Source organism: Sesamum indicum, linkage group LG3 (assembly GCF_026168435.1).
Source record: "Sesamum indicum cultivar Baizhima isolate 11 linkage group LG3, ASM2616843v1, whole genome shotgun sequence".
Taxonomy (NCBI): domain Eukaryota; kingdom Viridiplantae; phylum Streptophyta; class Magnoliopsida; order Lamiales; family Pedaliaceae; genus Sesamum; species Sesamum indicum.
In genome coordinates, this window is record NC_142659.1 from 29,736,508 (window position 1) to 29,757,122 (window position 20,615).

The 20,615-nt window shown below is 33.3% G+C and overlaps 3 protein-coding genes across 8 annotated transcripts; all 3 read right to left on the bottom strand.

Moving 5' to 3' along the window:
- Positions 1 to 902: 902 nt before the first annotated feature.
- On the bottom strand, positions 903 to 4,865 carry LOC105159258 (bifunctional nuclease 2). Of its 2 annotated transcripts, XM_011076266.3 has the most exons (10): positions 4,576 to 4,859; positions 3,598 to 3,894; positions 3,074 to 3,244; positions 2,929 to 2,978; positions 2,790 to 2,846; positions 2,650 to 2,715; positions 2,437 to 2,511; positions 1,898 to 2,016; positions 1,603 to 1,694; positions 903 to 1,230 (listed from the first exon to the last, which is right to left on the bottom strand). In XM_011076266.3, the coding sequence occupies exons 2-10, from the start codon at positions 3,884 to 3,886 to the stop codon at positions 1,178 to 1,180; spliced, it is 972 nt and encodes a 323-aa protein (XP_011074568.1). In that variant the 5' UTR covers positions 3,887 to 3,894; positions 4,576 to 4,859; the 3' UTR covers positions 903 to 1,177. The 2 variants fall into 2 exon arrangements, with proteins under 2 accessions (XP_011074568.1, XP_020548443.1); XM_020692784.2 differs by lacking the exon at positions 3,074 to 3,244 and having other exon boundaries at positions 4,576 to 4,865.
- Positions 4,866 to 7,604: 2,739 nt separating this feature from the next.
- LOC105159259 (polygalacturonate 4-alpha-galacturonosyltransferase) lies at positions 7,605 to 13,406 on the bottom strand. Of its 2 annotated transcripts, none has more exons than XM_088878764.1 (10): positions 13,288 to 13,406; positions 12,391 to 12,555; positions 11,152 to 11,186; positions 10,793 to 10,927; positions 10,622 to 10,685; positions 10,485 to 10,531; positions 10,002 to 10,336; positions 9,554 to 9,911; positions 8,615 to 9,184; positions 7,605 to 8,304 (listed from the first exon to the last, which is right to left on the bottom strand). In XM_088878764.1, the coding sequence occupies exons 2-10, from the start codon at positions 12,539 to 12,541 to the stop codon at positions 8,029 to 8,031; spliced, it is 1,971 nt and encodes a 656-aa protein (XP_088734890.1). In that variant the 5' UTR covers positions 12,542 to 12,555; positions 13,288 to 13,406; the 3' UTR covers positions 7,605 to 8,028. The 2 variants fall into 2 exon arrangements, with proteins under 2 accessions (XP_088734890.1, XP_011074569.1); XM_011076267.3 differs by lacking the exon at positions 13,288 to 13,406 and adding an exon at positions 12,651 to 12,936.
- LOC105159260 (transcription factor bHLH110) lies at positions 13,078 to 18,961 on the bottom strand. Of its 4 annotated transcripts, none has more exons than XM_011076272.3 (7): positions 18,215 to 18,961; positions 16,891 to 17,512; positions 16,258 to 16,383; positions 15,593 to 15,658; positions 14,228 to 14,293; positions 13,740 to 13,805; positions 13,078 to 13,406 (listed from the first exon to the last, which is right to left on the bottom strand). In XM_011076272.3, exons 2-7 carry the CDS (start codon positions 17,404 to 17,406, stop codon positions 13,287 to 13,289), a joined length of 960 nt encoding a protein of 319 aa, XP_011074574.1. In that variant the 5' UTR covers positions 17,407 to 17,512; positions 18,215 to 18,961; the 3' UTR covers positions 13,078 to 13,286. The 4 variants fall into 4 exon arrangements, with proteins under 4 accessions (XP_011074574.1, XP_088734891.1, XP_011074572.1 ...); XM_088878765.1 differs by having other exon boundaries at positions 13,078 to 13,409; positions 16,891 to 17,559; positions 18,215 to 18,960; XM_011076270.3 differs by having other exon boundaries at positions 13,078 to 13,409; positions 18,215 to 18,959.
- Positions 18,962 to 20,615: the final 1,654 nt, after the last annotated feature.

Here is a 20,615-nt window from a genome sequence, read left to right on the forward strand (position 1 = left end):
AAAATAAATATAAATAAGTATATGTTAGAGATAGTGTGTATGTTTGGATTTGTTTTTAGAGATAATATAAAATAAGTATGGTATGTTTGATGTTGTTTAGTGGAAGACAAAAACTACTGTTCATTGTCAAATCGTGTCTTTTTTATATATATTTATATATATGTATAAGTATGTATATAATTTTTTTAGTTGTAGGGCCTATAATTAGTGTAAACTTATTTTGACAAAAAATAAATGAGGCACTGTTTCAAAACACCACCAAAACTTCCAAAACAAATTAAGGCAAACATTGTCCATATTTTGGTCCATCTAAAAAATGGACCAAAATTGAAACCAAACACTGTGAACACTTCTAAGATCGAATTTTTATGTAATTAAATATAATATTAGAAGATAACAATGTACTTTACCATATTATAAATCTCGAATCATATTTTAATAGAAAAACTTTCATATAATGTTAGGTATATAAACAACTTAGGATGGTTTAATAAGATACATTTCACCCAAATTTACGACATATTTTAAGATAAATTACAATAAACTCTTTTAAAATTTATTATAACTACAAATACTTTTCAAACACATCAGTCCAACAAATACCCACTACGATAAACTGTCATGAGAAGTATTTGTTGGACGATCAAAAGTATTTATAATTTTCCAAATAACAAATGATTATTTGTAATTATAAATAACCTCAAAAAACCTGTTGTAAATACACCTATATTTTATGGAGGGGGCCTGAGCTGATCCTTAATCAGCCAAACCAGCACCATATTTTAAAACCATTCCTCAAGAAACGGTTCAAAAATGATTTGAAAGAGAGAGCCCCTCTCTCTCATCTTGTGAGGGCCTTGAGCAGAACAAAAATTGAAGCACAATAGTACCGAAACAGAGAGTTGATGGAAACAAGGGCTCTTTCCAGGTTCCAACGATCAGAGTAAATTCAAAAGTTGCGACGTATAATTCAGCATTACATTCTATAGTTTTATCCCTATACACATATGCACAAGCTTTTATCATAACGGGTGGGGAGAAGTAGAAACTAATTACTAAAAATGCCCCACCAACGACCCTATGTACACAAGTCATTCCTCTATACCACCTGGAACCCCACGCAGAGAGGGCAATCTTACGGTTCCACCAGAATGAGAGAATGTCACTTCAAACAGTGTTATGTCCAGTTCTTCTTGGACCGGAGTTGAGTGAGCTTGTCCCTCCACAACGCTGCACCAAACAACAACGGTCAACATTGTTGGTAGACCGTAGAGCTACTGATGAAAATGTTCAAACACAAATATGCGGCAAAGACATCAATTCAATGATAAATACAAGGATAACTAAGCTGATATCCCATTTGGATGTATGAATTGGCCACTGGAAATAGGATGGCAGTGGCGGAATCCATAGCGTACAAAACGACTGCAGGAGAAGCCGGTGTAATTCTCCAAAACTTAGGGCTGTTCTTTGTAATATACCTATCTTAAGGTTGTCTATGTTGATAATGACTAAGTTCAAACACGGCCATGGCATGTGTAATAATTTAGATTTCTGAAAAATCAATCATAATGCCTCTGTCTGCTTATTGACAACAAATACCTGCATCCCTGTAACGTTCCTCAACAGCAGCAATTAGCATGTTGCGTAATAAATTGAACTCCTTTGTCTCAATGCATGGATGGCCAGTAGGTCTGCATCAACAACATATATTAGAATCATTAAGATTGTCAAGACATTGTTGATCTAAGCTAAATCAAGCTTCCCTCTGCAGTTCACAGGTCTTACTAATGTTTGTTAGCCTGAAAAACTCAGGACAAAGTATTTTATTCACAGACAAGACACTAACAAAAATAGTTAGTCAGAAGCATCTAACTACTTGGAACATCAATTTTACCTATCGAGTTCGGTGAACAATATGCCATCCAAAGAGGAACTCTGGACCGACGCCTTAGCGGACTCGACAACCCTCATGCCGTCACTATATGCCAAGAACTTGTTGACTTGTATTGGCACCTGTAGACCATATGAATCTTGATTTACGAGACAGTTCGCTTTGTATACACAAATTAGAGGGTATCTATTACAGTCATAGTTAAATAACTGAACACTAACCAAAAGAAAGCAACCATTTCTTGATGCACTTACCATGCTTCCATGTAAAATACTGATATGTCTAAAAGTGTAAACCATTTGTGTTGATGTGTAATTGTATAACTAAGGATTATGCTATGAGACACAAGCATGGAAGAAGGTACAAATTTACGCATCTTTGTCAAGACAAAACAGAGAAGTTATCCTCTAACAAATTCATGGAACTGTCTAAACCACAACATCATAAAACAATGTTAAAGAAATATTCTCTCTAAGCAGAAAAATGGGTGATATACATGAAAGGAATTGAGAGAGCCGGAACTTTAAGTAGTGGATAATTACCTTACATCTCACTGCAATGTTAATGGCATCCGAGGGTCGCAGATCAAAGCTGATGCATTCTGCTTCATTACCCAACTTCAGTTGGCACAAAGAATTTTTTAGTAAAGAAATCATTGAATATGGTGAGGATACTTGTATCCATATACTTTATTCAACAAAAACATAAAGGGTTTCTACATTTTAGTCCAATCTTCAATAACAATTCCGGCCTACCTTGGCAAGGTGTAACTCAGCAAAGTATGCCTCGTGTACCCTCTTAGTGACACGTACGAGTTTCACCTGCAAAAAAGGAATGTAAGCTGAAATAAACTAAAACTGTTAAAAAAAGAACTTAGTGCATATCAGAAACTCACTGTATAGCCCATCTTCTCAATCATGTCCTTCACCACTTGATACATGGTAGGCCTCGCCTGAAAAGTAATCAACCAATTAGCTTTTGTGAGTAATCGTTTTGATAGCTTAAATTAGAACAAGCGAGTAAGGGCAGCGTACAATTTGGACATTGCGTACAGCTGCCATGAGCAGCACACTCGGCATCTCCACTGTAAAAAAAAAACCAATAACAAGAGTAAAGAGATAATAAAAGACGAGCCAATTTTGTGATTGTTAAAAGATAATTATAGTATTTCGCACATACAAACAATTATAGGGAGAAGCAGCCCAGTCCCATCTTCCATCTTCAATACAATTGCATGATGCGGGGAATAATCCGGGAGATGACCTCCTTGAGGGCTATTATGGACACATCTCAAATGCCGACCGTCTCTCATCTTGATCATGAAACCATCTGGGCTACTTCTTACCTCAACTGCTTGGGAAAGTTAGATATACATGCAATAAGTTTGAATTTTTTCATATGTATAATGCCTTCTAACAGCTGCCTTACGATCAAGAATGCCCATACAAGTTCACATGAAAAGAATGATACTCTCATTTAAATTTGACAACGAACAAGCATAAAGAAGTTTCAAATCCTTCACTATTTATTTAAAAACCAATGATGTTTCACTAATACTGAAATGCTCGGTTTTCTTATCCCCAGCACATGTTCACGAACGACATACACGCAACAGCAATAATAATTTTCTAATTTTCAAGAACATTGAACTGTCAATCATGTGCAAAGCAAATCCAAAAACCACTTATGAAAACTCAACATACCAGCTTCAACCACACTTGAATTCACATAATCAGCATCATTCTCATTGGAGTTCTCGGCCGTGCTACCATTACCATTTGATGACGAACTAAAGCTACACCGAGTCGTGTTCCGTTTCTTCAAATGTCGTCCTTGGCCCACATAAGCCCTGCCGCAGCTGAGCCCTTTTAGCCCCAAGAATCCACTTCTAAATAATTTAGCTTTCAGTAATGGTGAATTAATAGGCACACCCAATCCAGATTGTTTTGCACGAACTACAGGACAAACAACAGGGCCTTGCAAAGAAGCCATCTTAATTCCTTCACGAAGAATCAAAAAGTTAAACAATAAAAACCATGACCCTACTGTGGCATACACCAATGATATTAAGTACCAAGAAGTAATATATGAATAAACAAGTTTGTCATCTTACTTCAGAAACTACAATAATTGATCGAAACAGCACTCTTCATTACAAAAACCTAGTTCATCAAAACCCAGGAAAAAACGAGTCTACTGTGACCAAATATGCGGAGAACCAAGTTCAAATGTATGACTTATAAAGGTCATGTCGTCCCTAACATGGGCACGAACTATTAAGTATAGTACAAAAATTCAGTACTGTATAATCCTAACACATACTTCAGTAGAGCAATTATCACTCCTAGATAATACACAACAGCAAGTGATCTATAAACTCATCAAAACATCCAAACTCTGAAGTCAACAAGTCAAACACACATAACTAAAAAGAGTTGAACTCAATTTTAGAGAGACATCTCATCTTCAAAACAAAAGTTCTCCCAAAAATAAATCTCTTACCCTTTTTTTTTTTTTTGTGCCTGGTTCAAACCCGGGTGTCCTTTTTACTTTTGGCTTATATTATTGCCCAAAGAAGAACCATTCAAAATTTTAAGACACACTTTTTTATGCACACAAAGATCAGACGTGAAGAAAACCCCTGATCCTAAAAGGGTTCGAGGATCAAGAGTAGAACTCACCAAACTCGCAGAAAAGGAAGAATCAAGAATTCTCCACGCCCAGAAATTCTGAAAATCTTATGGGATCAGAATCAATCAAGAAAATACTGATCTTGATCTTACAAAATAGAGAAAGAAGAGAGAGAGTGATGGATGGTTAACGGCCGACAATAGAAGACTGGATAAAGGAAAGATGAAATGGTGTGAGAGAGAGAAGAAGAAGATAAGAGATTCTTCCTTCCAGAGAGAGAGAGAGAGAGTAGTGTTAAATTATTAGCGTGAGTGTGTAAGACATTACGCAAATGAGTAAAGTTTGTTGGGACAGAAAGATCAGATTATGACATTCTGACTTCTGCGCATTCAAAAATTCATGATCAAATAAACTTTGATCTAATTGAATTAATTATAAAATAAATATAAATATTATTTAATTAATCATTTTTAAAATTATACATCAATAATATAATAAATATATTATATTTATTAAATAATTAATTTAAATTTGATTGAATAAAATTAATTTTTTTCTTATGCATATGCTTCTTGTGTTATATGATTTTTCTTTCTTTTTATTATATATACTAATATAAAATAGAAAGGCATTTCATACTCATAAGTCACGGTTCATGACGCGCACTGTATCAATTTTTTGTGAAATCAAAAATACTATTCAATTGATATGATACCTAACTTATTCAACTATTCAAATTTTTCATTAACTGATAAATGAGTTTTTTCTCTTTCTTTCTTTTTGTTTTTTTTTTTTTAATGTAATGTCTTGTTAATATATTTTATTTTTATTTATAAAATATTATTTATTATATACACGCTGGAATAACCTTGTTAAAAAAAATATACTATTTCTAATTTTTTTTTTAATTTTTCAATATTACAAAAATTATTTTTGATAGTTAAAATTTATAATAATTTGTGTAATAATATTGATGTTTTTTAAGGATGTATCTAAAATTTTAACTGATAAAAAAAATAGTCTTATTGGTGTGTGATTTAAATTTGGTGAATTTGTTATTTATAGGAGAGCTACAAAAATTTATAACCCATTCCAAATTAACACTTTACCATCTCATGAATTAATGATAAGATAAATTGAGTAATTATCCATTCATATCGACTAATGATAAGATAAAGTCCACCAAAATGGGTATTACTTATACATATGAATGTTTCAACAGTCAACATTTAGTTAAACAATTGAATCATCCAATACAATATTATTTGTCAATCTTTAATAATAACCAACCGTAAATGAGTATTAAAGGACAGGGGAAGCCTCCATTTTCCACACCCAAACCCTTCATTCTCCTATTTCTCTTTCTTTAATATATATATATATATATATATACAAGTGAGACGAAGAAATGACAGACAGACGGACAAAGAGCGAGGGAGGGAGGGGTACCCGGCACAAACAATATTGCCGGCGTTGGGTGCCTAGATGAGTGACACGCGTCTTGGTTTTACCAAGATAAGGAGTCATTATTACAAGGTAAATGAAGGAAAGTTGAGGTCCTCTTGTGCAAAATTCCATGGTCCCCTTCCAAGATGCTACAATCTCCATCTTAAGCAGTCGCTTTTGCTATACCATATCAAGTTATATGTATTCTTCACAAACACCAATCAAAATATCATAAAACTGCACTCAATTTGCATTTGTGGTTTTACATATTTTACATGGATAATATGTGTGTATATATATATATATATATATATATATATATGGAAAAATGCAAACAACTTCTTATGATATTGTAAATGAGCATTTACTCTTTTATGAAAAAACAAATAGCAATTTACCCCCCTATGATTTTTATAAGGAGGTAAATTGTTATAATTTTTTTATAGGGAGTAATGTGCTCATTTTTAATATCACAGGGGAATAAATTATTATTCACCCTATATATATATATTTGATTATTTGCATTTTTATTGTATAGTTCATTGTGTTTTTTAAATTAATTCAATATTAAAATTATAATTTAGATTTTAATATGTTGTTAAGAATTAATTGAATATAATTAATTTATAAAAATAAAAATTAAACAAAAAACAAAAAAAAAAAAAACTTATTTTCATGTCCCGCGTCTAATCCACGACATGAGCAATTTTTTTTTTAAAAAAAATTCTTTTTAAGTCATCGACATATTTTTATTATAGAATTTATATAAATTATATTTATATAATAATTTTTAAATAATTAACCCGGAAAGTAGGAAGGAAGAGAGCAATAAAGAGTCATAAATAGCGTTAGGTAGAAGAAATTAAGTAATGAGCTACCCATACCAAATGCTACTTTTGAATATAACCATACACACGCTATATCTAAAACCAAAATAAGAAGCAAGAAAAAAGGAGCATATATGTTCACTTCTAAACACCATTAATGTAAAATATTGGACCCAATTAATATTTATTGTTAATTAATAAATTCGTCACTGTGCTTTGGGTTCGTCTCATTTATTTTTCAGTCATGAGGATAATCTAAATAAATCAAAGGCAAGTATCAATATTCTATCACCATTAGGAGGTTTTTAATTCAACTGGTGTATTTATATATTTGATTATTTTCTTGTATCATTGAATTTTGTTTTTCATTGTTGTAATAGAAAATCAGACAAGGACGTGGGACGATGCAGTAAACAACGTATTGGCTATTGGGGCGCACACGGTTTTCCGTGTTTTTCTTCTAGAACCTGCTGACATTCTATCTGCGAATTGGAGATCTTATAGCTGGCAAGTGGCAATAAATAAAACATTTATGCTGTTTATTATTATATTCATAGACTTTATTATATAATCACTAAATCAACTTAGCGTACAAGGAATGGAGATAATAATACAATACGAAATCATCTTTTTATTGTAATTTGTACAATGCGGTCTTAGTTTGTACTTTTCTACTATACACATTAAAAATAATTGTCCAAGGACTCAAAGATTAGCCAGCTAGCATGCATGCAGTTTTATCTTGTTTTCAAAATAGTATTAGAATAGTTTTCATTTCTTTCATCAAACCATAACTGCGATACGTATCTGAACAAACAACCATAATATTTTCTTTTTAATGATTTTCATCATATTAGAATTGGGAACATATACATCTGGCTAAAAATGGAAATCTTAAATGATTTAAATCTGAAAATTTTGACTAGGCTGTTGTTCAATGAGTGCATGGTGAACTACATAATCTTCTATAACCAATGAAGAGATCTATCTCCATGATCAGTACAAAGGAGTTATTGCAGGTGAAGCAGGCATCGGTTTCACCAAGTCCCTTAAGGGAATGCCAAAATTAATTAAGTTGAATCAAAAAGAAGAACGGATGGTGCAGGAAAGGGCAAAGATTTCACCTTGACCAGTCAATCAGCCCGTCAAATAATGTAACCAGTTTTGCCGTTCTTTGCCCAGGGAAGACTGAAAAATAGGATGGTTGTCCCTCGATTTTCAGCATTCTGATCATTCACTTAGCTTGCAGTTGCGTATGTATGGATGACCATAATTTATATACTTGGTCCAATATGCCCTGTACGTTGTCATTGCCAACTCTAACCAGGGCTTCATGTTCCCATTGTAATGTATAACAGCTGCACTCTGAATCTCTGATTGATTCACGCTTGGATTGTAACCCAATCCAAGAACGTGCCATGACTTTTGAAGTGGATGTGTAAGCCCATAAAAGGTCATAAGACCTGGAGGTAGCGTCCCCAGCTTCCACAGCACACGATCTTCATTCTAATATCATAATAGAGGTGTAAGTAAGGACAGGAACAAAGAACTCAAAATATTTGATACTCATGGTTCAAGTTCTACACCAGCAAGTTATTTTCAGAAAGCAGGAAGGAAAATTATATGCAGAACTAGCTTCAATGTTTGTGGTATTAAGTAGGCAAACCGCCTCCCCTCAGAGAAACTTCAGTATACAACTTACTCTTTTCCTGCGTATGGTTGCGTACAAGGTGCAGTAGAAATAAAAAGCAAAAGTAGAACAAGAAAAAGGAAGCAAATAATATATATAATAAGAGAAGCAAAAAGAAAGACTCACCATATTTTGCCATTTGTGGTATATGCCAGTTATATCCTTTTTCTTCCACACCTTGAGATCGAAAATGTTCATTCCATACGCCCACCCACAAGCATTTGGGTCGAAGTTTTTAGCAATATGCGGATTTGAAAAATTTAGGTATTTATCAAACCGATGAAAGCTCTCACCACAGGTTTCAACTGCTCCATTTACGTTTCCATTGAGATTTACTGCCCACAATCCAGTCAAGTCCTTCTGAACAACAATATCATCATCAAGGAAGAGAATTTTGTCCAACTTTGGATAAACCTGAGGGAGATAAAACCTTAGGTGATTAAGCATTGAAAGATACTTTGGGTTCCGATACTTCAGGTTAGAAGAACCTTCTGCCGCCTTGAAATAGTATTCTTTCATGGCTGCAGACTCCAACTGACGCAGCACAGGACAATAGGATGAGTTAAGCCACTTGAATTCATCGACATTCTCAACATGAATAGTTGCTTTACCAGGAGGGTTCAATAGAAACCACATATTCATTGCTCCAAAGTTCAACTTATCAGTAACAAGATGGAAAACATGTTTCTCAGGGTCCTGCACGTCATGCAAAGCACCGAATTCAGCACTAAAAGCGTCTCACAAAAGACCAATTAACACTGCATTGTGGCTCAGCCTCATATAGCATGTCCGTTGTCATGGTGAATTTACAGAATGAGAAGAGCTTGCATATATACATAGAACTATATATTTACGTATATGTCATTTATGGCATTAGGAGTTCTGTGTGCATGTAAAAGGTAGTGCGAGCATGCATTTGTGATATACATCCATCATAAATACATGTGTCTGCATATCTCTCCAAGGACCAAGCTTCTGGATAAAGCCGTGCATGTGTGCGAGTCTCTGTGGAATACATATAAGCCATAGTCGTACCAAAAGAAAAAGAAGAAAACCAACCCACACCTTGGCATTCATAATGGTTGAGTTGACAACTACTGAAGCAGCAAGAACATTATCGGAAAACAGGGCATAATGGTAAAGATTTGGATTTTCCAGATTCTCACTTCGAGGGAACTTCCTACTCTTCGGTGGAAGAAGGTAGTAGTCTATTGTTAAGCGCATGGATAAACAGTGAAGTCCATTTGGAATTGTCTTTGCAGCTAGTTGACTAAGGAATGTACTCTGCTTTTTCAGAGTACGGACCTGCTCATCTGCAGATTGCAGCATGGCTCTTAGCTTCTCAGTAACTAGCTTGCAGCTATATAGTCGCTCCCTAGCTTTAGACAACACTAGGTCCATTGCTTTCATCATTTCTGGTGCACTGTCATACATACATCCACGTACAAACGTCAATTTACCAATCAAGCTGGAATTCAGGTAGTTAAAGATGGATTATACCAGACTCAATTACCTGCGATGCAGATGAGAGTCAGTAGTTCCCTCTCCTAAAGAACGTTGACTATCTCTCAGTCGGTTCTGTAACTCATGGGCCAAGTCAAGTTTGTTTTTGGTTATTGCAAGACTTATATAGACCCTTGCCATTATCATTTGATCTTGGATGGTTCGTACATTTGAATCAGAATTTTCATTCTCATTTTGTTTCCTCCATAAACTGTACTTCCCCAAAACTGCAGAGTCAACTGATTTAGAACGTTGAATGGGCTCATTTTCGAGCTTTACAGTCACTTCATAGTCTTGTTTTACCAAATCGACAGTTTGATTTTCACGTCTTTTTCCTCTCAATTGCTGCAAAATGATTAGATGAACAATGCAATAGATCAATAGATCCAAGCAGAGCCCCAGTAGGATCAAGAGGAAAATTCTGCAAAAATAATTCATTTGCACAAACATCAAGCATTAGTGAGATTATATTGAGATGAATGCTGGGCCTTACCCTTCTGGCTAGTTTAGAAGGTTTCCCGAGAAAACTAGAATGATCCTCTGCAAAAGACAAATTGCTATTCAATAATTTCATATTGAAATGTAATGGAAAGAAATACTATATCAACAGAATCTCACGAAAGATAGTACCGTTATACTCATCTTGTTTGGCTTTAGACGTTTCTTGTTTAGCATATGAAGCTACTCCAGTGGACTTAAGATCACCAAAAAAGAGAAAAAATGACTCAGCATCTTTCAAATGATGATACATTTCCCCACCAACAAAAGTACCAGTAGCTACAGTCGCATAATCATTCTGACCTCAGAAGAATTGGCATTGTCTGCGATAGTTTCTTGCCCAATAAATTTCCATGATGCAGACAAATTATTCTTTTTGAAAAATTTGACACTCAGAGGCCCAAAATCTTCTGTCCTGACCTTGATGACATCAGTTACCTAAAATGAAGCTGAAATTAGTAAAAACAACAATATAAAAGCAGGTTTCTGAAAGCATGCTGCCACTGAATAAAAATTTGCTGCTTTAGTAAAATGAAGATTTAAGGTGTTGCTACGCAAGCCTCCTCCGTTTTAGATTCTATTTTTACAAGTAATTTCTTATATATGCCAGAACATGTAACCAAAACTAGAATCCAAATGAAGGATGTGCAGAAGAAGCGTACCTTTCCACTAGAATCAGTTGAAGATTCATCATTATCTGCCAAAAAACTATACAAATTAGTTTCTGCTTATATTAAAAATAGGAGTGTTAACTAACAGCCAGATGACAAGTGACCCAAAACCTCCTGAAATGTAAGCAATCAACCCAAATAGTATGGTTATTTTCCAACTAATTTTCCCTGGTCCCCGTGCAAGCAAAAAGTAGATGGAGAGATATAGACTAATATATTGGAAAAGGTTACAATGATGAGAAAAATAAAAACCACAGAGAGGAGAGACAGACAGACAGACATAGAACAACTCCTGACTCCCCAGCCTAGCTCCACCACTCAACCCTTCTTCAGAGGCCAGGTACTCGTGCATCCCCTTGTGGATGACACCAAGCAGATCATTTCCATTGCAACATCTCACGTACATTCACTTAAGGACACCTTGTCTTCTCATTAAATTTTCTCCAGTTTGCCCAATCCTACACCTCTGTTCATGACTATTGCCTCGTCTCCGCAATTGCAGGAAGCATTGTAAATTGTCTAACCTAACTCATCAATCTTTCAACATCCACAATTCTCCTTTACCTAAATAAATTGTCCAGAAAGAGATAACTGGCGTTTGTAGTTAGCACAATTGAAGGGAATCTACCACTCACCTCTTCAACTTGATCCAAAATTCATGGCATCAAATTATCAGATCAACAAGTTGCAACCTTTCCAACTAATTTCACTGATACGGTTCCTATCCTAATACTAAGCTCCAAAAAATGATTTTTCAACCTCCAATAAGGATACGTATATCTTGCCACCAATTCAAGTTGCCTTCATATAAAGCGGCACGTGAGCAGTGAACATTGCAATCCACGACGGACAATTTATCAAAACCAACTTACATCAACTATTCATGAAATAGAGACAGAACAATTCACACACCTTATCCAGGTATACACATTTCCCAGATCGCATCACCCAAATCAACTCAATTTCATAAATCGTAAGATCTTCACTACATGCGCCAAAAATCTCTCACCTGAGTTACAACCAATGCAACCTGTGTACCGAATAGCATGATCTCTTCATAATTAATCTACAACTACATCACTTGCATCAGGTCACAACACTCAACGCTAACGCCTTTGGTGCTCCCAACCCAAACTAAAAAAAGCATCAAGGCTCCAATTTCCATACACACCGAAGCATCAACAAAAGACCAGCATAAAATTATAAAAAACAATTTGCACGCAAACTGACCAGTGGAAGAGGCCGTCAAGAGGCCGCGGCCGATGAACAAAAAGGAGAAAGCAAGGAATGAGGAGAAGAAGATGAGGAAAGCAATTGTGAAGAGAGATCCGATGGCCTTATTCCTTGGGACACGGGAAAATAATCCCCTCTCACTCGCCATTTCCTATCATAGACCTTCAAAGATTGTTTACGGTGTCAGAGAAAAGTGGAAACTGCGTAATTGTACATTGATACATATAATCAGATAGATATAGAGAGAGAGAGATTACGGAGAGCGTTTTTGAATAGAGATCCGGGAGATCGATGAGCGAGTTGAATGAAGTTCGAAATTCAGTTGGAATCTATAAATGTGATTACATATATATACACACACCAGCCTGTTTCTCTGTGGATTTAATACACGTGCGCGCGCGGGAGAGAGAGAGAGAATCCGGGTTCGGGTTTTGCTATACAAAACTGATTTGATGATTACTTTGTATTAAACTTATTATTTGAATTATATGCCCGCAAAAAAATATTAACTGATGCTCTAATATTAGGGATAAACACTAGTGGTGGCATCTTCACTTTGTGATATGCCCCCTTTTTCTCTCTAAATTTATAAGCTTTTCTTTTTTAATATCATTTTCCTATATTCTCAAAATAACTACACATTCTTATAGTATCATAAGTCGTATTTCAAGCAAGAACTAAGCATTAGTGATGCAACAGAAAATTAATTGATAAAAAATAAACAACAGAAACATCGATACATACATAATTAATTACTAGGAAAAATGATAGCTGATTAGCTACTTAATTAGTAATGGATCAAACTTGGTCCATTCATTTAATTTTGTTTTCTTTTTCTGGTTGATGACCAAGTTAAACTAATTAAGCTTAAAAGCGTTGGAATAATTAATGTACTAATTAGGTGGCCAGATGACTGCGCCGCCGCCGTCAGTTATGCATGACAACGGGACCAAACACAGCCCTCCGCTTCTCAGCTCCCGCTTTGCCTCCTCGCTTTCCTTCCCATCGCCGCCCTGCTGTTACATCATCATATCATTTCTCATTAATTAATTTCATCCATTCATTTTTATTTTAAACTACCCAACTCAATATATACACATATATAGTAATTCTCAATTTTCATTTTTTTCAGACTATTATCTGATTATCAAAATTAATGTAATGTTAGAAAATATTTTTAAAAAAATTCCAGTTAAAAAAAAAATGTCTGTATTTTTACTCTCCAACACTAATATTATTTTTAGAATTAAATACAATTTACCTCTTATATTAACGAAAAAGTGCAAAACCCATTAATTCTACAAAACCAAATTCAGGGGAAATTAGACAAGAAATGAATTTCTTACCGCTTTAATTATTGTAGTGGTGTGAGTACCGGTTGATGTGTTCTTCAAGTAAGGAAGGCTCAGCGTCTGCGATATACCAACTCTAATAATTAATCACTATCTAGAATACATCGATCGTTCATATGAATTAATAATGGCAGACATATGGGGAGAAGAAAAATAAAAAATAACAGGTAACCATATATTTTTTAATATGTAATATAAAAACATGCTTTAATAAATTATATTTAATATGTATATATGAATTTTTCACTTTATGATATTTTTGTCCGTTACAATTATTAGAGTTTATGAATAATCATAAATCAATACTATCTAACATAATTAAACGAATTATAAACAAGCATGGGTAATAGTTACACAATTGTAATTGATTATTATTAATTCTTCGTTTTTTTTTTAATTTTTTCTATAGTAACTAATGGTGATAAAAAGTAATATTTGGTCTGGTACTAAGAACAATGGACCTGTGAGGTGCAGGTAGGTACCTGGACCTGGGTGTGAAGGAATTTGATGTATCCAATGGCCTCCATTAGTACGGATGCTGTGTCTGTCTGCAATTAATGTTCCCAATATTTGACACATCAATTAGTTATTATTATTCTTTCCACCCAAAAGGAAATGTATAAATATTATTAAGTGTATTCAGAATAATATAGAAACTAATGCCAGCAACCATATTATATTAAAAATGAATAAATTATTTATTAAAATAATAATAATATATATTTTTTAAAATAAAATAATAAATTACTTTATTATAAAAAATACAAAAAAATAAATTAGAATTTGTTTTCATAACGAAATAATCTCCTCATTTCAGAAATAAATTGAATTAAACCCAAATAATATATATACATGTGCCATGTTTTCTTGAAATCCTAAAATAAAGCGTGCAAATTTTTACTACTACTCCTTAATTTCTTCAAAATCGTGCCTGTCTTGTCTGCCACCTTCATGTCTGTTAGACAACCCCATCTATATATACATGTAATCCCAAATTTTTAAATGTACAGCTAAAATTCCAGATTAATTTGGGGAACGTGAAGCTCAATTTAAATTTTTTATCGTAAGATGATGTTAATAACGGTATTTTATTTAATATATAATCATTGTTATTTATGTATTTAAAAAAAATATTATGTAATATAATTGTGTGATGTATACATAGATATGATGAAATATTACAAAGTGTTTGGGTATTTAAAAAAGTGAGCTTATAATATCAGAAAATAAGAACGAGTTTATTAGAGTAAAATATTTTTTTAGTCCCATAAAATAAAGACAAAATTTATTTTGGTACCACAACTATGACAAGTGTTGCTTTTAGTCCCATAAAACTCATAATTAATAACGTATTTTCAGTCCAAAAAAATCATGTACGTTGTGGTTTTGAGACTAAAAAGGTGTTGTGATTTTTGGACTAAAAAGTCCGAAACTCACATTTTCTGAAACTAAAAAAACGTGATTTTGAGTTTTATGGGACTAAAAGTGACATATACCATAGCTGTGGTATCAAAAAAAAAATTTCCCTTATTTTATAGACAAAAAAAAAAAAAATTGCTCAGCTTCAAAGCTCAATTTCAAAAGAAAAAAAGAAGAGATTTCCAATTTATTTTCAAAATAATCTTACAAGTCAGTCCGATTTTTTATAATTAATTACAGTTTTCCATTATAAATATTTTGTAATCTCCACAATTTTTATTTTATTAATATACTTGAGTAATTTTCTTTTAAAATAAAATTTAACATTTTATAAGGTAATAAAAACGAATTAAACTTATATTATGGACCCAAGAACTGTAATTTACTGCATGATTATGAATAGGTGGTATTGTAGAATAACAGTGTACCTTGCCAAAAGGTGCTACTAACTGTTGAAGGGCTGCAATTCTATCTCCCAGTTTCTCTTTTCTCACCTGCTTAGTTCAGCTTACAATTAGCAAACTTAATTAATCATCATAAGTTTACGATATTAATTACCATCAGAGCTAACACGAACCAGAAGAAATATAATTTTTCATTACGATAAAATTGTAAATTTTTGCATAAGTTTAATTTGTTTGATCATAATAGATAATTTTGATATTTTTTATAACGCAGGCATCAAACTTCATCTTTTTATGCACTAAAAAAAAATACGGATGGCTACAACGTTATTGATTAATGACTATGTCTAAAATCCATGATAAATAAAAATTATTAACTATGGTAAAATAAAATCGATGCAAAAATACTAGTTTTTCCACTGTGAAAAAATTATTTGGCGTAGTTAAAAGCTATGGTAAAAACATTTGACATGACAAATATTTTAGCGACTCTCACAAAAACTACAGCCGATGATCGATATATGGACGTGATTAATAACTATTTATTATAATTATATATTAATAATCATGGCAGTTAACAATGATAAAGTGTTATATTTGTTGTAGTGATAGTGTGAGTTTACTGGAAAAAATTTAACCTAGTTCTATCATGATGACTAAATTCTGCAGTATATATCGCGTTTACGTACCTTAAAGGGTGGGCAAGAAGCGCGTGCTTCTACCCGCGATTTCTTTGGTGCAGTTTGAAGTGTCTTTGCCTCCATTAATTTACTGCAGCTGCTTCGTTTTGCTTCTGCTGCTCCATCACTTGACATCTTTAAATTAAATTTTTAAAAGAGTAAAGTTCAAAAAATTAATTATTATGGATGGTCCCCTTATCAAAATATTCATTAATAAAAAGACTTAATTTCGAAAAAAAAAATATCATAAAGGTGAACATATAATGCATAAAGCTGAATTTGCCTTTGATTGGAAAAGAAAAAGAGTTGTAGCTTTTCCCTGTTTTCTCGATTAAACAAGAATTGTTTTGGGTTAGTTGTGCTTTAAATTCCATCAACTATTTGAGTATATATCTCAGACATGATTTTATATATCCATAAGTTTGAAAAAAAAAAAAAAGAAAAGAAAAAGAATTTAGGGTATGTATCTATACTCTATAAGAAAAATACTTGTTAGTAAATTGGCAATGAATTGTTTAAAATATACATCAGATAATGTAGATTAGAAACATGAACCTCACTTGTTAATTAACTTGATAATGATTTTAACATGATTCTTTTTAGTGGCAATCGAGGCATTTTCTTGTAGAGATATGTACTTACCTTGTTAGAGCTTTGCAATGGAATTTGATATGGTTGGTGCATGTCATGATCAAGGCCATAAGAAGCTGGGGTGAAATTCCCACTGAATCTTGAAGACGAGCGGAGATGATCTACTGCCTGTAAGTTCAATATGTCCAGGGAACCTGGAATTGTTTCTTGATTGAAATCTGACAGGTTTGCGCCTGGAAAAATCTGGCTGAATCCTGTTGGACTACTGAAAGGTAAATCTCCTGGAGAAAGCTGAGCAGAAGAGAAGGGTTTAAGCAAGAATTTGGTTCGGATGTCGTCGGATTGCAAATTTGTTAGCTGGTTTGTCATCAGGCTGAATTGATGATGAGTTATTGATGATGGGTTGAGGCTGCTGCCTAATAGTTGAGTGTAGTTGAGGTGATGATAGTGGTCGGAGAAGACTTGCTTAATCCTTGAGAGTTGTAAATCTTGTTGTGGAGAGGAGTGACAGGTAGTGGTTAAACTGAGGCCAGCAGTGTTAGGCGCCCCCCAATGGTTGGGAGCCATGTAGAGTGAAGTGAGTTGAATGTTGTGTTGCGGGGTTTCTTCTCCGGGCCTCAAATGGGATTCGGGATTAATAGGGTATGAAATATTGTAGGCATTTGTGTTCCTCCTGTAAGATGAGGGGAAATTAAAAGGAAATATCCACGAACCCTAGTTCTGGAGCAAAGAAATTAGTTATATAAGCACAGAAAAGACTTGTCAGATTTTCAGTTCTTCAACCATGATGATTACCTTCTTCAGTATAAAAACATTGGAAAACATGGGAAATACTGTATTTGACAAGAAAAGAAGCCAGAATATAAGGCAACAACGAGTTGATGATGGTGGTGGTGGTGAATGTTTGCAGACTCCATATAATAATAATAATAATAATAATAATAATTATTGCAACACATGAAAATCCCAAGATTAATAATATTTAAATGAAGCTCCATAACAAGGAATCTGGTGTCTCTCCTGAAAGGTGGTGGTCAGGTGACACCCACACCATATATATATATACAGTAGTCTTCTTTTGCTTTTAGCAGCTTTTCATATATAGTCCCATCTTTACTCTTTGAATGTCGACTTAGATCATCATGATAAAGCAGCTACCTATATATCTATCCTTGTAAACAAAGCAAACAAAATACCAATATTATCATTGAATTGAAAAACTCTTGTAACCAGCCCCTCCTCTCTTTTCAAATTCCTCTTCATCACTCAAAACACTTTCTGCAACCTTTACACATCTTTCTCTCTATGTGTGCTTCAAAATTCAGGAACATGAGATGATATTCATAATATTAAATGGTGTATTTAGAATCCCTACCTTCAATCCCAAGGCTTTCAACACAAGAACTCATGCACCCACTCTCTCTCTCTCTCTCTCTCTCTCTCTCTCTGTGGGTGTGGGTGTGGGTGGGGGGTGTACCCACATTTTGGCTATATATATATATATATATATATATTGGACTGTAATATCAAATGGTGATTTTGAAGAGAGGAGGGACTAGCTAGCGTAATGGGTGGTCTGCTGCTAGTGCTAGCTATTCTGGCTGGGGTTTACTCACTTTGTGGTCCATTTCTCGGATTAACGTTTTTATATATAAATATACATAGGCTAATTAATGTATAAAATTTATAATCATTTCAAGGTGTCTGGAATTAATAAAGGATATTCGTGAGATTCTTACAAAATCATTGTGGTGCGATTTAATTCAGACATCATATGTTTAGGGTTAGAAGACAGCACAAAGTACTTAAAACAGTACTGGTTTGTAGATATGCAAGTAGCAAAATAAATGATCAATGCAACTTAATTAAAAATCTTTCTCCCTTTTCAAAGAGTATAGAAATATTCAAAAAAACAACAAACAAGAAAACAAAAAAGAAGATACAAAATCACGAATCAGGGAATATTCAAAAAGAAGGTTGAACGATCAGATCATGATTCATTAACAGAGTAGATATTGAATGGTGCAAACTCAAAGCTGAGGCTATGGATATGTGAGAAACGACAGATCGCACGAATGTGGATGCAAACTGAAAGCAAAGGCCATGAGTCGTTGGTAATTAAAAAGTTATGAGTTCAAATTTGTTCTCATGATGGAGAGGGTGGTAGCTGCAGCTAGCCATCAAAGTTAAAGCCTGCAAAACATATACATGCATTATTCATACACATCATCATCAACATCAACATGTTTGTTTGATAGGAATTTAGGGTAAGGACAAGCGTGGCAGCCCACGCCATACCAAGACAACCATTACATGGGATGATTATAATGATGTCAAATTGACCTTTCCATGACATCATTCATCATCATCTCCATCATATCTGCATATATTTTTTGGCTTCTTTCCTTTTCTCACCCTTCTGTTATTCTGCCTCCATCATACATCTATCTACCCTTCGCCACCTATTTACTTTAAATGAATGATAAAAAAAAGTAGTATATTAAGATATGATAAATTCTATCAAGTGTTAATTTTGATATGTTTATATACTTTTGATAGAAAAATTACTTCTGAGCCCTTATTTTTAAAATTTAATAGATAATAAAATAATAATAATAATAATAGTAATGATTACTATTTCTATTATTATTTGTTATTATCATTATTATTTTTATTTTTATTGAAATTATTTATTATTAAGGGGGAGTTGAACACCCCACTAAGAGAAATGAAGAGTTGGGTATTGCTTTTGGGCTACTCATCAACCAATATTGTATTAATGGGATGGTTTTTATAATTATAACCACAATAGCACAACATACTTGCACATATCTGACCATCATACAGATACAGTATACTGATTTTAAAAATAAAAATTAATATATGATTAAAAGATATTGACGGTTAAAATATAATATTAAAATAAATAATTATATTTATATAAATATTTAAAAGTATAATTTATATTTTAAAATTTAATGATGAAGTGTCACAAATTGTGAATCATGAGTGAGAAGTGTTTTTTTTTTATTTAAAATTAATAATATTAATATAGATGTGAAGGTGAAAAGTTGCATGGATTTGGCATAACCTGTAAAAGGGGGTCTAAAGTTTGCAGGAAAAGGAGAAAGGTGTTGGAGAAGAAGACAAGGGAAGGCATTGGAATTGGAGGAATATATGCTTTCTCATTTTGTATAGGCTTCCCATCTATCACTTTGCTTTCCAAATATTGCATTAAGCCCCCATTAATATACGATATTTACAATTTGAACTGGTGGTCTTCAGTTGAAGTCCAAAAGTATTACCATGGGAATGGGATTACTATAAGGTACAAATTGATTGTTATTACAGAAGCTTGCTAGATCAATATATTTTCAGATGTGAGGATTTTTTTTAGATGAAAAATTGGAAATTATGGCAGAATTTTCATAAAAATAAATAGATTTTCACATTTTTATATTTAATAGAATAAAATGGAAGCAATAGGGTTTTATAAAATTATGCCCAATTATTGTATGAAATTTTCTGCATGGGGGGTGGAAAAGTGATTCTTTTATAAAAGGGAAGATAAGCTATTTGTGCTCTAAATATTGGACATCATCCACCTTTTCAACATTATATGTATGTTCCAAATGATGTCTTAATCTAATGATTAAGGTTGAAATCTTATAAATAATTAGTTTCAAATCATGGTTCGAAATTTATCTCACTTGATATGAATTTATTGTAATGAAATTTTATCTTATGGGTATTTAATTTGAATAACATTATGACAT